At 34.2% G+C, this 15,912-nt stretch overlaps 2 protein-coding genes and 1 long non-coding RNA gene across 6 annotated transcripts; 2 read left to right on the forward strand and 1 right to left on the reverse strand.

Annotated features, from left to right (window-relative positions):
- Positions 1 to 1,750: 1,750 nt before the first annotated feature.
- LOC105633895 (disease resistance protein RPM1) lies at positions 1,751 to 6,902 on the forward strand. Of its 2 annotated transcripts, XR_016322565.1 has the most exons (3): positions 1,751 to 4,972; positions 5,111 to 5,227; positions 6,411 to 6,902. XR_016322565.1 is itself a non-coding variant. In XM_089725966.1 (2 exons), the coding sequence occupies exons 1-2, from the start codon at positions 1,925 to 1,927 to the stop codon at positions 5,135 to 5,137; spliced, it is 3,075 nt and encodes a 1,024-aa protein (XP_089582092.1). In that variant the 5' UTR covers positions 1,751 to 1,924; the 3' UTR covers positions 5,138 to 5,365. The 2 variants fall into 2 exon arrangements, 1 of the variants encoding a protein (XP_089582092.1); XM_089725966.1 differs by lacking the exon at positions 6,411 to 6,902 and having other exon boundaries at positions 5,111 to 5,365.
- Positions 6,903 to 7,117: 215 nt separating this feature from the next.
- LOC105633651 (uncharacterized) lies at positions 7,118 to 11,224 on the forward strand. 3 transcript variants are annotated; one of them, XM_089725967.1, is made up of 3 exons: positions 7,118 to 7,356; positions 7,486 to 10,484; positions 10,843 to 11,224. In XM_089725967.1, exons 1-2 carry the CDS (start codon positions 7,344 to 7,346, stop codon positions 10,476 to 10,478), a joined length of 3,006 nt encoding a protein of 1,001 aa, XP_089582093.1. In that variant the 5' UTR covers positions 7,118 to 7,343; the 3' UTR covers positions 10,479 to 10,484; positions 10,843 to 11,224. The 3 variants fall into 3 exon arrangements, with proteins under 3 accessions (XP_089582093.1, XP_089582094.1, XP_020534858.3); XM_089725968.1 differs by having other exon boundaries at positions 10,846 to 11,224; XM_020679199.3 differs by having other exon boundaries at positions 7,120 to 7,356; positions 10,812 to 11,224.
- On the reverse strand, positions 10,067 to 11,558 carry LOC110009417 (uncharacterized). The gene is made up of 2 exons (XR_002284321.3): positions 11,357 to 11,558; positions 10,067 to 10,422 (listed from the first exon to the last, which is right to left on the reverse strand). It is a non-coding gene; the product is annotated as an uncharacterized LOC110009417 (long non-coding RNA).
- Between the last annotated feature and the right edge of the window lie 4,354 nt (positions 11,559 to 15,912).

Consider the following 15,912-nt stretch of genomic DNA (forward strand, 5'->3'; position numbering starts at 1 on the left):
AATTATACTTTTCCAACTCATCTTGATGATACGACGACGCAGAGACAAGGGAATAATCATTCCCACGCATCCAAGTAGTGCTTGGTAATATGCACTTGACATGAACATCATAGTTGCAATCATAACATTTGTAGCTAACTGAGCTGCCCAGTTTATCACAAATACAGCATTTATATTGATAATTATACTGGAAGGGCATGATAATGAAATTAAGAAAGTGTTGATGTCTTTGCTGATGAAGAATAGTCGGCAAAAATCCATGTTTGACGTTGGTTTGGAAGAGACAATCATAACAATCTTCTGAAAATTCTGCACAGTTATTACATTTATATGTCTTTTGGAAGTCATATTGCTTTGGCTTCATTTTCCTTAACCAACGAGGACAATTCTTTACATCTGGGGACGACTCTGCACATAATTTATGAAAGGTGAACTCATTGCACTCTGCACATTCATAAGAGAGACCAGAAATAAGTTTTGAGCAACTTCTGCATAGGATTTTGTTTGTTCTTGGCTCTTTGGATAAAACTAATTCATGCAAATGGTCATTTATAGGTTGTCTGATAAGTTTGTTGTGACTCTTTGCATTTTCTCTCATACCATCTAGTAAATTATACATTTTGGTGACAACTTCATTCACATTAAATGACTCTTCGTCGATGCTTACCTTCAAGATATGACCACTGTCATAATAATCTTGATGATTATTGCTTTCGCCTTGAATAATGATCAAGCGCGCCTTCCCAGAATGCTCCAATTCAATCAATTTATTGAGACGGGTATCATTGAATAGCAATATGTTGATGATAACATTGAACTTCAAGTTGAGTTGGGTTAAGGCAATTTGAGAAACAATCTCAAAAGGTAAATTGTCTGAAAGCTCATTAGAAGTTTGAGTTATGGTTGAACTTGAGGGGGTTGGAATGGATATTTTTTCAAGGGTTTGGGTGATATCATTTTCATTAATAAGAGGACATCGTACGAACTCTGCTAATTCATGTGATATTTTCCTGCTGCCTATAGATCCTGGATGATCTTTTATTGCTACTATGAATGGTACCTGAGGCTTGAGTTCTTCCATTCTTTTTGCACTTTTATTTTTCTCTCTCAATTATCTAGGAAAGTATAATTTACCCTGTTGAAAGAATTTGAAATTGATAAATGTAGATGTGCACTAACACCTTGTATAATTCTCCATTTTGTAGGACCGACAAGTGGAACCTACGTTCACGGAATTGACAAAAAGACTTGATTAAGAAAATAAGTAGCATGTCTTAATAACGCAAGGGTAAAGCATCTTGTACCTGCCTGTAAAACCAAGGCAAAATTTGAGCTTTTGCTTTGTTTTTTTTATTGTGCGTGAAAGACCGAGAGGTAAAGGATCAAAACTAACTAGGGTTTGATCAATTATTCCCTTTTGAAAATACTTCTCTAGATCAGTTTCATCTATGTACCAAACTAATGAAAATAAGAATTTTTTAAAAAATTATTTTTATTTTATCCTTTTTCGTGAATGTTAGGCAGTTGAATTCTATCTCATTTAAGGTATCTTATATATTTTTTATTCTAAATTCAAAATTAAAAAATACAAGACAAGTTATCCATTGGATAATTAAAAAGAAAGAATCCTCAATTTTAAATAGTCATAAGAAAAGTAAAGTATAATAATACTGTAGCTCTCTCTCTCTCTCTCTCTCTATTGAAAATGAGATTTTAAACTTGCTAAACCAATAAATAAATAAATAAGCCATCAAAAGCTTAACTTGGCCAAGTTATTAGCAGTATCAGTCTTACATTTCCTATTCTATTCTTTGTTGTCTAACAATTCTCCAAAAACATAACGCCAATCACTCAAAAAGTCTGACCAAGTCGTGAATTGTGTTATTTCTGAGAAAGAAGAAGCAGAGGCAAGCAATCTGCGGTCATGTCTACAGCACTAGCAGTGTACCTTATTTTGCAAAAACTAGAAGCTCTCAAAGATAAAGAAGTTAATAATCCAAGATTGAAGTGCCAAATAGAGAATACCAAGGAGACATTGGGAAGTGTTCAGAAGTTGCTGACAAACAGCCAGAAAAATATCAGTGATGAAAATTTGGAGAGGAACCCTCTGAAGGAGATTTACTCACTAGAGGACACGATTGATACCTTCTTTGTAAAAACGACATTGCAGAAACAAAAAATTTCTGGTAAAGTACGTGTTTTCAGCCAATTCATGCCCGTGCAGAGCCAAATTCTAGTTCGAAGAATGCGGTCACTGACAGAGGAGATTGACAAACGCATTATCGAATATAAAGAAAGACAATCTGTAGAAAATAAAGATGAGGGTGCACAAGAAAGCAATACTGATGATCAAAAAGGTGTTGCAGGAGAGAAAGAAAGCATGCAAAATGAAACACCAACTGATTCAGCAGAAGCTGGAATAATTTCAAAAGCAGCACAAGAAAGCAATGATGTTGATCAAAAAGAGGTTGCAGCAGACAAAGAAAGCATGCAAAATGAAACACTAACTGATTCAGCTGAAGCTGGAATAATTTCAAAAGCAGCACAAGAAAGCAATGATGTTGATCAAAAAGAGATTGCAGCAGACAAAGAAAGCATGCAAAATAAAACACCAACCGATTCAGCTGAAGCTGGAGCAATTTCAAAAGAAAGACGAGCACCACCCCAGCAATTGGGCACAATTGCAGATCGTTCAGATGACGAATCAGAGTTCGTTGGGCGAGAAAGCGAAGCAGAAAAGTTAGAACAAGCTATACTTAACCGCCGTAAATTGCGTTTTCTTATTTCGGTGGTGGGTGCTGCTGGATCTGGCAAGACATCATTTGTGAGGAATATTTATAACAAAGCCAATGTTGTGCAGCATTTTCAACTACGTGCTTGGGTTAATTTGTCTGAAGAGTTCCCAGAATCAGTTGCTTCTGATGCTGTTGAGCAGAAAATGAAAAATCTTATAATTGACATATTGAAGCTAGTTACAACAATCAAAGATGAGGAGAAGTTGCAACCTGATAAATTGGAAGAGAAGGCCCGTGATTTCTTTTTTCGCAAGAGGTACCTAATAGTCTTAGATGATGTCAAGACTGATGTTATGTGGGAGAACCTCAAACGAACATTTCCAAACTCATTAAATGGCAGCAGGCTGATTTTCATCACTCGCGACAAAAAAATAGCAGAATTGATGAACGATCAAGGATCCACTCCTATTGAGCTACCCAATTTAGACATTGATCAAAGCTGGAAATTGTTCTTGAAGAAAGTACCAAAAACTGAAGAAAGCTTAGTTGATGCATCATTAAAGGAGCTAATATGGCAAAAATGCAGTGGTTTGCCTCTTGCAATTGTTGTGCTGGGAGGTCTTTTATCTACCAAAGATACAGGGAGTTGGAAGGATAGAGTTGAGCGTTTAAGTTTTGGTGATGACCCCTCCAAAGCTATATTAGCTTTGGCCTACCAGGAACTTCCATCAGCCCTAAAGCTATGTCTACTTTATTTAGGCATTTTCCCGAAAGAATATGTGATCCCCGTACGGAGGTTGTTCCATTTGTGGGCTGCTGAAGGACTGGTCAATGAATCATTAGAAGGCAAAACCCCTGAAGAATTGGAGGATGCATCAGTAAAAGGTAAAACCCCTGAAGAATTGGTTGAGCGTTATTTGAATGCACTGATCACAAGGAACATGATAGAAGTTGCAAGATGGAGATTGGATGGAAGTCCCAGAACATGTCGTGTGCCAGGTATCCTATATGATAATGTGTTCCCAAATGCGACAGACAGTGGATTTTATGATGTTATTCGTAGCTCAAAATATCAGCAAACCTATAGTATAAGGAGAGTTGCCGCATATGTAGACATCAGTAGCTCTCCATTAGACATTGATAATTTACGTTCTTATATATCTTTTAACACCCGAAAAGGCGATACACCTGCAGATGAAGTTGATAAGTTTCTAACCATGATGATTAGAAAACGAGGCTTTTCATTGCTTACAGTACTTGATCTAGAAAATGTCTATAAACCAGTTTTATCTGATCAAGCAATAGGAAAACTCGTACATTTGACTTACCTAGGCTTAAGATGGACTTTTCTAGATTCAATCCCAAATTCTGTTGGTGATCTTCCTAATTTGGAAATACTGGATGTGAAGCACACAAACATAAACTCCTTGCCTATTTCTATTTGGAACTCAAAGAAGCTTCGACATCTTTATATGAACGAAATATATTTAAATGTGTCCTTCCAAAAGCCATTAGGTAGTGGTTCCTTGGGCAACCTATTGACTTTGTGGGGGTTAATAATAGGCAAAAAAAGCCCTGGAGAAGACTGGTTGAATAGTTTGGTTCGTCTAATGAAACTCGGACTCACATTCCATTTCAAATCACTTGAGCAGATAAGTCCTTGGATTTCTAAGTGTAAAGAACTTAGATCTTTGAAGCTAAGGTCTATAGATGAATTTAGCAGGCCTTCAGAACTCAAGTTGGAGAGCATGAACAAACATGATCGTCTTTCAGAATTGTATCTGCTTGGAAAATTATCACAGAAAATTGAACACCTTCAGCTTCCCAAAAATCTCAAGATGGTTACTCTATCCGTGTCAAATTTAACCGAGGATCCAATGCAAACTCTAGGGGAACTACCTCAACTGAAAATCCTGAGACTTTTTGCTCGCTCCTACATAGGGAAGGAGATGACTTGTAAAGCTAAAGGGTTTCCAGAACTCCGAGTCTTGAAACTGTGGATGCTAGAGGAATTGGAGAAGTGGATTGTGCAGGAAGGTTCCATGCTTCGCCTTAGAGAACTAGAAATTAGACGCTGCGATAAACTGAAGGAAACTAGTGGTTGGCAGCAGCTGAACTCCTTGAAGGAATTGATTCTCACGAATATGTCTGAAGATTTTGTAGCAGAAATGGAAAGCACCATGAAGGAGAGGAATGTGAAGATTACAAAAAACAATTGGAAGTTCGATCCTCTGCCAGTAAGTTTTTGTTATTTCTCTTTAATTACATTTTCCCCCTTATAAATGTTAAGTCATTTCATTTCTTCTTGTCTTAAGAACAATTTGCTCCTTAAATGCTTTCTAAAAAATTCTGCTGTAACATATATTTTGATGCAGAGCTATCTGTCAGAAGGACAATCTTAAATGCAAAAGTGATAAGACAGCCAAATGGAAGTGTGCTTATAATTGGAAATTAATGTTAAATAAGAGAAATGGGGATTTCTTTCTCAACTGGTAAATTTAAAATGATGGACAATTTCTAATTGCTTGTTTTTTATTGCTCCATTTGTGATTGTATTTTTCTAATTATTCTGTCTTCCAGTTGTTGTAATTATAAAAGTGTGTTTCTGTTGTAATATAAATGTGTTTGCTTTGAAATTATTCCCTTGAGCCCTCCAATTTATCTATTTTTCTAGCATAGTTCATAACCTTACTCGGAAAAATTTAAATATTTCTTGGATTTGTCAAATTCCTTCGTTTGGTCGACAAAAATACAAAGATTAATCCTAACTGATGTTAGGATTAATTCAAAATAATAATATTAAAAATATTTTGAAATTTCAATTTTATTTAGTACAGATTTTCTGCATAGAATTGGATATTTTTATTATTAGGATTAATGATTTTTAGGAATATTTTTAGATCTTATTTGATTCACTTGTAAGCCTATAAATAGACATATCCTTTTATTAATTAAATGAAGTGCTAAACATTGTTAATCATCTTGTGCATTTCCATTCTTCCTTCCAAAATTTCAACATGATATCAGAGCCTTCCTTGGATCCGAACCATAAGGGAAGTTCCCGTGTTGGGTCATACCTTGGTATCAAAGGAAGAAACTCTTTTTGAGTATTGGAGAGATATATTCTAAGAGAACATTGAAGAGATGTGCTCCAAAATAAAAGAAAAGTGATGAGAAGTGTATCAATATTTGAAGAGAAGTGCTTCAAAAAGTTAAAAAAAATTGCTAGTTTGATGAGAAATGCATCAAAATTTTGGTGAGAAGTGTATCAAAATAATGAGTTGGAAAGAGGCGCTTCAACAAAGTTAATGGAAGAGAAGTGCTTCAAATTCTAGATTAAAAATTTTTAATTGTTAATTATTGTAATAAAAAATATTATGTTTGAATTAACACAGAATGTTAGGATTAATTCAAAATAATATTATTAAAAATATTTTGAAATTTCAATTTTATTTAGTGCAGATTTTCTGCATAGAATTTGATGTTTTTGTTATTAGGATTAGTGATTTTTAGGAGTATTTTTAGGTCTTATTTGATTCACTTATAAGCCTATAAATAGGCATATCCTTTTATTAATTCAATGAAATGTTAAACATTTTTAATCATCACGTGCATTTCTATTCTTCCTTCCAAAATTTCAACAACTAAATGATATGAATTTCATATTCTATACAGAAACAATTACTTATATGGTACGAACAATTAATACGTCCTCTTAATCAGCCTGCGAACTGAGATATCTCAGAGATGGGAGACCGAAGCCAAGCCAATGGCGTGATTCTTAGTTCAAGAAAAGTACAACTAAAGAACCTATACTCGAATTACTTTCCTCAACAAAGCCCGTTCACTCATTAGCGTAGCTTTAAATTCTAATTAGTTTCCTTTTCATTTTCTTATTATGTACGTTAAGAATGAGAGTTCTTTATTTTCCTTTTATTCTTTTGCTTTTTCCTTTTTTTTTTTTTTTTTTCTTTTCTCCTTGTGTTCCTTTTTTCCTCACAGGCTGTATGTTCAACTTACATTTAACCCTGTGGATAGGTGTTGGGCAATTGAAATCACAGACAAACTCGAAAGTATTATTCTATATTAATATTATTCTGTCATTCCTAAATTAATGAAAAATTCTTCCTAACTAATATATTTTTAATTTTTCTTGTTTCTTTTCATTAATTCCCTAATTAATATAAATTGTTTCCAAGCAATGTTTAATATAATTTTAATTTTTCTACTGAAATTTCTTTAATTGTAATTGCTGATAATAGATACAGCACAGCAGGCTAATTATTCAATTAGTAATTACAACTACTATTTAAAGGATAAGACTGTATTCATGTGTTAAATTTTGGCGACTGGGACATATAAAATTGGACTTGTTTGGTAGATTCATTCATCCTTACAGATCTCAGAGTAACTGATCGATTGCGTATCAGAAGAGTTTCAAATATTCCAACGTGTGACACGTGGATAAGCCTATGTATTTAAAATGGCTCCATTCTATTTGTAAGGCACTCGTGTTGTTCATTTCAGCCAACCCAACAAGACCCAAGAATGGAAATTACATTTTAAGCCCAAATTTTAGCTTGAAACAAGGTTTTCAACTTTGGCAGTATGATCCCAGCTGGTACGTAATTATTTCTCCACTTCTATTATTATTTTAAAAATGTACTATTTTGTTTCTTTTACTCAATTTAATGTAATTCAGAGTTAATTTATATATGTAAGTTTCTAACACCCTGCGCTCGATTTTCAGTTGTTAGCGGCTTAATTTACGTAAAGGCAAGAATAGACATGGAAATTTTTTCTCCAGCAGTGAGGAAATTGTGGAAGGAATGGGAGCTTCGTGTTCTGGTTCTACTCAGCCTTGTCTTGCAGATACTATTAATCTTTTTTGGAAATCGTAGGAAATATTCGAGGAGAACCTGGGTTCGAGTGCTGTTATGGTGTGCCTACTTGATGGCCGATTGGGTAGCTACAGTTGCTCTTGGAGTGCTCTTGAACAACATGGGAGATCTGTACGAGGACAATAAGAGTAAAAAACCAAAGTTAGACGCAGACACACAGCTTACTGCATTTTGGGCGCCATTTCTTCTGCTGCACTTGGGTGGCCCTGATACTATCACTGCATATTCTTTGGAGGACAATGAACTGTGGTTGAGACACTTTCTTGGGATTGGAGTACAAACAGGAGTCGCACTGTATATATTTCTTCTGGCCTGGTCAAGTTCTCGCTTCTCCATTCTTACCATGCCAATGTTCTTGGCAGGAATTATCAAATATGGAGAGAGGACATGGTCGCTTCGAACAGCAAGCAACGAGCAATTGAGAGATTCCATGATTACAGCTCCAGATCCCGGTCCGAATTACTCCAAGTTCATGGAGGAATTCACTTTAAAGCAATGTGAAGGGTTCTATGTAGTAGCAGATGAAGTAGTTGAGGGGCAAGTCACAGTGGATGTTTCTTCCATGGGGGATATTTCCTTTGAAGGTGCAACCGAATTGCTTAAAGCTCATTACTTATTCAAGACTTTCAAGCGTCTCTTTGTTGATCTCATCCTCAGTTTTCAGGATCGAGACAATAGCCAGTCTTTGTTTGGTCAAATATCCTGCCAAGATGCTTTCAAAATTGTCGAGATTGAACTCGGATTCATGTATGATTTGCTCTACACTAAAGGAACAATAATTTACACACGCAAGGGCTGTTGGCTTCGGTTCATCACTCTCGCCACCACCTGCATTGTACTAGTCTTTTTCTCTTTATCCAGCAAGCATAAATGCTCCAAGATTGATATAGCCATAACCTTCTTGTTGCTGGTTATAGCTGTTCTTCTTGAGCTATATGCAATGCTTTTACAAGTCTCATCAGATTGGACAGATCTTTATCTGTCTAAGCACAAAGGAGTTATTCGCCAAGTAATCACTCCTCTACAGCTGCGTAGACGTCAGAGATGGTCAAACTCCCTGCCGCAATATAGTTTATTGAGCTATTGCCTCACATGTCAGCCCATGATGATCGACAGCAAAATCCACAAGCTCTTTGGCATTGACAAAATACTAGAATACCAGCATGTGACTTGGGAAGAAGTCACTGATGAGTTGAAAGATTCCATATTTCAACATCTCAAGAAGAAATTCGACAATCTCATGCAGACTAAATCAAGCACAGAAGAACAGAAGTACCAGAAAGAGCTTAAAGATATCTGCATGTATAGGGGGAGTCACGCCCTCCGCGAGTTTAATCAATTGCTTTGGAGTGTGGAGGTAGAGTTTGACCAAAGCATTCTTATTTGGCACATTGCTACAATTCTAATGCAATCTAAGGAAAATAGGCAGGGGGAGCAACAAAATGAAGAGAATAAGCTAACAATCAAAGTTGATGATCAAGGTAGGCAAGGGGAGCAACAAAATGAAGTGTCGAGTGGGCAAAATGAGCAAAAAAATGAAGAGTCCATTGGGCAAAAAGAGCAAAAAAATGAAGTGCTAAGTATGGAAAGTGAGCGTGAGCAAAAAACTGAAGTGTCGAGTGTGCAAAGTGAGCAAAAAACTGAAGTGTCGAGTCTGCAAAGTGAGCATAAAAATGAAGTGCCAAGTGTGCAAACTGAGCATAAAAATGAAGTGTCAAGTGTGCAAAGTGAGCAAAAAACTGAGGTGGCGAGTGTGCAAAGTGAGAAAAAAACTGAAGTGTTGAGTGTGCAAAGTGAGCATAAAAATGAAATGTCAAGTGTGCAAAATGAGCAAAAAACTGACGTGGCGAGTGTACAGAATGAGGAAAAAAATGAGGTGTCAAGTGGGCAAATTGAGCAGAAAAATGAAGTGTCAAGTGTGCAAAATGAGCAAAAAACTGAAGTGGCGAGTGTACAGAATGAGGAAAAAAATGAGGTGTCAAGTGGGCAAATTGAGCAGAAAAATGAAGTGTCAAGTGTGCAAAATGAGCAAAAAACTGAAGTGTGGAGTGTGCAAAATGAGCAAAAAACTGAAGTGTGGAGTGTGCAAAATGAGCAACAAAATGAAGTGTCGAGTGGGCAAAATGAGCAACAAAATGAAGTGTTGAGTGGGCAAAATGAGCAAAAACCTAAAGTGGAAAGTGTGCAAAGTGACCATAAAAATGAAGTGTCTAGTGAGCAAAATCAGCCCAAAAATGGAGTGCTAAGTGGGAAAAATGAACAGAATAATGGCAAGGACTTTAAAAAAATAAGCAAATCATTGTCGCAGTATATGTTGTATCTCCTGGTTATGCGTCCTTCCATGTTGCCAATGGGGATCGGGAAGATCAGATACCAAGACACTTGCACTGAAGCAACAAAATTTTTTCAAGAGCACAAATCCACAGCATCTGGTATCCAAAAGTATAATAATATTAGTTCTTGGGCAATCAATCTTTTCAAAAAGGGAACATTCGATCCATATGAAATTAAAGCCTGCAGTGCGTTACTTAACGTGAACACTGTAGTTCCTCCAGTTAAAGTAAAAGGAGACAGAAGCAAGTCTGTGTTATTTGATGCATGCAGGCTAGCATCAGATCTGCAAAACATACCAAAACCAAACAGGTGGGAGGTGCTGAGTAATGTGTGGGTGGAAATGCTGGCTTATGCTGCCAGCCACTGTAGAGGAACCAATCATGCTCAGCAGTTGGGACGGGGCGGAGAACTTCTCACTCATGTGTGGCTCCTGATGGCACATTTTGGGTTAACTGAACAGTTCCAAATATCACATGGTCATGCAAGAGCCAAACTTAGTGTGAAATAATAACAGGTAATACTAATACAACAGAATAAAGAGTTGTTTGAGTTTTATTCCCTTTTTTCTTCCCTTTTCCTTGTGTTTGCATACACCTTCGATTCATTCTACATAATTTCAATTAATTATTATAATCTATTAGAATATTTTGATTTTTGATGTATCATTGTTACGTAACACACACACACACACACACACACACACACACATATACATATATCTTTTTTTGTTCGAATGATGATTAGTATTAGATTTTTACTATATTCTGCCAGATACTAACTACATAAGCCAACACATGAATTTTCGTAGCTATATATCTTCATTCCTTTGTTTTGCACCCAGATAAACAATTAACCTGTAGATTTTATTGAAGAAGAAAGAAGGAATAACAAAGGGGACATCCTACATCAGCCCTCAAGGAGACATCCAATGGTAATTGAAGATACACTTATATTTGTGGGACGGGGATTTATCCTGTAGACGCCTAATGAAGACTTTGAACTGCCTTTAGAAAGCAGATCCTTTGCTATCGTTGCAAGCAAAAGCACAGAGCAGCCTTAATATATTTGTGCAAGATTTTCTGAAGCTTGCGATGTCCTCCGTACAAAAAAATTTTGATTTTGCTTCAAAAAGGACAGTCTCATTGCAAATTGAAAGGAATTTTAGTTCTTGATGTATTTATTCTTTAGCTTTTCTGTTAACTTGTTACGATCAACAGCTAAAAATGAAGTAGCTTTGAATATTTTCTCGATTTACCACCATTCTCTTTTATTTTTCTTGTAAGAAGAGAGAATATAAAGTTATAAAACATAACAGACACTCCACTCCAGCTAGGCAATTATACAAACACCTTATAGGCAATAAGAAAACATACTCTCAGAAACAACCTTTGAAGGAAGAACAACCGCATTACAGCTACCAGTTACCACATGGTAAGTGATCCCGTTAGAGAAACACGAAGCAATACGGAGGATCTACCCTCATGCGGATTCTTTGCCAAAGTTGGAAGCTCCTTCAATTTCGAGAGTTTCTTTTCTTGGCTCTAGTCTATAAATTGGATTCCTTGAAATAAATTCAATAATGTGGGGGGTGGGGGGGGGGGGGGGGGGGGGGGGGGGGGGGGGAACATGATTTTTATATTTTTATAGTTGATTTCCATTTTTTTTTTTTTTTTCCATTCAGTAGTTTTGTTTTTTTTGCTGTGTTTGTAGTAATGTGATATATATTTGGTGTTAGTTGCTTATTTTTTTTATTTATTAAACATAATTTATTAGCATAAGGAATCAATTGTTGGATGTATATTTTGTATTAGAAAGAAATAGCATTAATCATATTTAAAGGATACAATGAAAGTAAAATAATTAAGTATTTTTCTAATAAAAATTTAACGCACTGATTTTTTATTCAGAGAACAAATATCTATTTAAAATAAATTATTAATTACCATGTTCGAATTTCCATCCCCAATATTTAAAAAAATCACTTTTTGTTTTTTTATTTTTTGATTTGATAATTAAAAATTCCAGAAGAATTAAGCTAGTAAAACATTAGTATTGCTAATAACTTATTTTAAGTGTAAACTAGGAAATATTTTCATGTGCGAATAAATAATAGATTCTTATAAAATTATTATTCATGCCTTATATGGAATAACTACTACCACATAAGTTTGTGCATGTCTTTGTTAATTTATGGAGCATCCAATTCCTTCATATTATATTTGGATTGATGGAAAATACGGGGGCAAGAAAACTGAAAAGGAAGATAATACAAAAGATTTTCCTTCCTCCATGATTCGTTTAGGAATGAAGAAAATATGAGAGGAAAAATATATTATAGGATCGGCATATGTGATTTTTTCCTCCAATTTTTTAGGAAAATAATGAAATTACACTTTTACCCTCGTTCATTGCACTTTTTTTTCAAAAAAAAAAAAAAAAAAATTAAACTTATAATTTTACTATCCACAAAATCGTTTTCCTTTCGCTTCCATTATCCAAACATTATCCAAACATCAAGAGGGAAAAGAAGGGGGAGGGGAAAAAAAAAGGCTACAGGAATTATTTTCCTCTAGTTTTCATTACACAAAAGCACTCTACATGATTACATCTAGAATTAGGAAAATGAAACTGTACATGAAGACCACACCAACTGCCAAAAAAAAAAAAAAAAAAAAAAAAAGAAGAAGGGTTTTGCTTAAAAAAAGAAGGTAAAAACGTATTCACTTGTCTTGATGCAGAAAACATGGCTACTAAATCCTGTAATCACATTTTAAAATATACTTAACAAGATCGGAAAATTCTTCCTCGCTTATATACCCATCTTTATTAGCATCTGCATGATGAAGAGCTCGCCAAACTCTCCAGCCAGCAAAACGAGAACCCAACTTATTGAACAAGTTCTTGAGCTCTTGCTTGCTAAGCCGGCGGTCATGATCGGTGTCATAGCTTTTAAACATGTTCATCAATTGTTCTTCTGAGTAATGAACAACACCGCCCACACCTTTCTTGTTCACGCAAGTCCTAGGGCAATTTTTATCTATTCCTCTATGGGATAAGAAATCCATATATATGTCTAATATAGTAGACTTGTTTTGTTTCTTTTGGTGTTTTTCGGTTTGCCTTGTTTGTAATTAGTACTGTCGTATTTATAGAGCACATCTTTATCTAACACCCAATCTGTAACAGATTCCAACTTATCATAAAAGGACAAAGGAAGTGGGGGGGTTTTTAATACTTTGGATTTGTTCGGTAGAATTAGTTGTTTTGGTAGGTGTTAGTGTTGGAGTATGTGGGTAATCCCACATCGGATAAATACAACTAACTAAAATGACATATAATGTAAAGGGTGAACTAGTCAAAAGGCTTAGACCATTTTGCGTTAAATGTAAGTCCAATTCATTATAAGTCCAATATTAAATATATAATTGAATTTGATTTGATTAATTGGCCCAAATTCTCAACAGTTAGCTGTTTCAATAGTTTTAACTATTAGCTGTTTAATTTGAACAATTTTTTATAAAATACTAAAAACTAAATTGTTAAATACTAAAAACTAAAGTGTTACATGTGTTAACTTTTTATAAAACATTATTAATTTAAATATTATATTACCGAATACTATAAAAAAAATAACATTAACTATTGCAAAACACATTTTTTGTAAAACATTTTTTATCATACTTTACAAAAAAATGTTACTAAGTTATTTGTAAGTTTAGGGAATTAAATTAAAACATAAATTCGCTAATATTAATGGAATTTTATTCGAATATCATTTCCGAAAATGAAAATATCCGTCGAAGTAAATATAGTTTGGAGAATCTCGAGGGCCAACCTTGGAGTTAGTTACAATTGCGTATCTCTCAAACTTTATGGCATTATTGATTGATCTTTTGTGGCTTTTACTTATGGTTCTTTGAATAATGAAAGTTAATTAAAAAGCTAATCTTAAAATAAATGATATATATATGGCAAAGGGAACAAGATAGCCATGTTATAGGAAAAATATTAAAAGTTTCTTGTCTGCTCATAGAATTTGTTCTTCCTTTTGTTAAAGCCATTACAAAATAGGCATTAGTCACTTCTTTAGAATCGAAGTACACAAATATAACCCACTTAATGAACTTTTTATCCTAAAAGTAACTCTCAATATTCGTAGTGGGACTGATGGTCAAAATTGCTTATTTTGACTGATACAGATGATACCCATCTTCTAAGATTTCAATCATTTTCACAGATTTATATGTAATAATGACATTAAACAAGCAATTTTGTTTAGCAAGAATATAATTCTTGTCGCAAAGTTGAGCCCACAAAAATTATTAAAAAAAAATAAAAAACACAAAAGAGGATGCATATCAAGATTGCACTTTTTAAATATCTATCCAAAATCCCAAATCTATAATTAAGAATAAGATTAAATTAAATTCAAAAAGAAACTCTGATTTTACAAATGAAATCAAGCCTTAATTATTTATAAAATTTACTCTTCTCAAAAAATCTTTTATAAAATTTACCAAATCCAAAATTCAATCATGAATAGATTTACTTGTATATAAATAAATAAAAGTATATCATATAAATATCTGTGACAATTATTTTTAATTTTTGTTTTAATTAAATCGTAAATATAAAAAAAATTATTGCAGTGGATTATATGCATAGATATCCTATGTTTGGTGTATGATTAATTCCATACTCCAAATGTAAGATAATGAAAAGCAAGAAAAAGCATTAACAAATGTGATAAATGAATTTAATTTATACATCAAGCTTAAATTTGCCATTTTACACAGAAATATATAATGCCTCAAAGGATTACTTGGCCCTTAACATGTAAAATTAAAAGACACCAAAACGGTATACCAAAAAAAAAAAAAAAAAAAAAAAAAAAAGACACCAAAACTACGATATAAAGTACATATAAACCTATCTTTATTTATACATAATCTGAGTTTATATCCACTCTAATTGCAGGATCATACATACACGCTAAAACGGTGTCAGGAGATCCAATTTACAAACACACTGGTGCTGATTACTTGAACAATAATCATAGATGGATTTCATTTTCGCTAAAAAAGAAAAAGAGAAACTACAAACACTTCTAGTTGCCACGGCAACCTCTGTTATTTATATATAAGCAGTTCTGAATAATCTGTGAAACTCTTTCTTGCTAATGTATCCGTCTCGATTTTCATCAGCAATGTAGAGCGCACGCAAAGCTCGACAGAGCGGGAAAGACCTGCCTAGGGCTTTGTAGGCGTTCTTGAGCTCTTGAATGCTAAGATAGCCATCTCCGTTGGTGTCAAAACGCCGGAAGCAACTTTCTATTTGCTCTTCACTTGGCCCTACTGGCATGAAAATAGGCACAGGCTTTAGGCACCTTCTGTCTATATTCTTTTGGCAAGTCATGTTTTCTTTTCTGTTTTTACGGTTGAGAAACTGCTTTTTGTGTGTTCTTCAAATGTGGGTATTAGGTTCTTATATAGGCAGTTGAAAAGAAAAAAAAAAAAAAAACAAATTGCTTTTTGTTTACGATAAAAAGGTTTTCTCTAAAGTTTATGTGCAAAGTGATAATCTGCTAACTTACTGGTGAAGCTTTACTTCCTGCTTCTGTTCGTTTTCTAACACTCTGTTTGGGAAGGGAGGATTTTCTGAGAGGAAGGAAAATACTCATGTTTAGGAACCTTGAATAAAGTCTGAGAGGAAGAAATTAAAAATTTTAATTAAATTTTTCCTGGGCCATGCTTTCCATAAGAAATAGTGATATTTGTCTTATAATAAGGGCAAATTTATAAATTAACTATAATAATTTTGTTTCCTCCTCTTCGTCCAAACAAAGAGTAAAAAATAACTAAGAAAAGAAAATAATTTCAATCCTTCATTATTTTTTTCTATTATTTTCTTTCCTCTCCTTCCCAAATAAAGTGAAATTTTAC

The sequence above is a fragment of the Jatropha curcas genome, chromosome 9 (genome assembly GCF_041381405.1).
Source record: "Jatropha curcas cultivar XTBG-Jc1 chromosome 9, XTBG_Jcur_1.0, whole genome shotgun sequence".
Taxonomy (NCBI): Eukaryota; Viridiplantae; Streptophyta; class Magnoliopsida; order Malpighiales; family Euphorbiaceae; genus Jatropha; species Jatropha curcas.

Bases quoted from the DNA above. Each gene is read 5' to 3' on its own strand.
- LOC105633895 (XM_089725966.1), top strand. From the start codon at position 1,925: ATGTCTACAGCACTAGCAGTGTACCTTATTTTGCAAAAACTAGAAGCT. The intron at 4,973-5,110 runs GTAAGTTTTTGT...ATTTTGATGCAG, and splicing joins GGAAGTTCGATCCTCTGCCA to AGCTATCTGTCAGAAGGACA.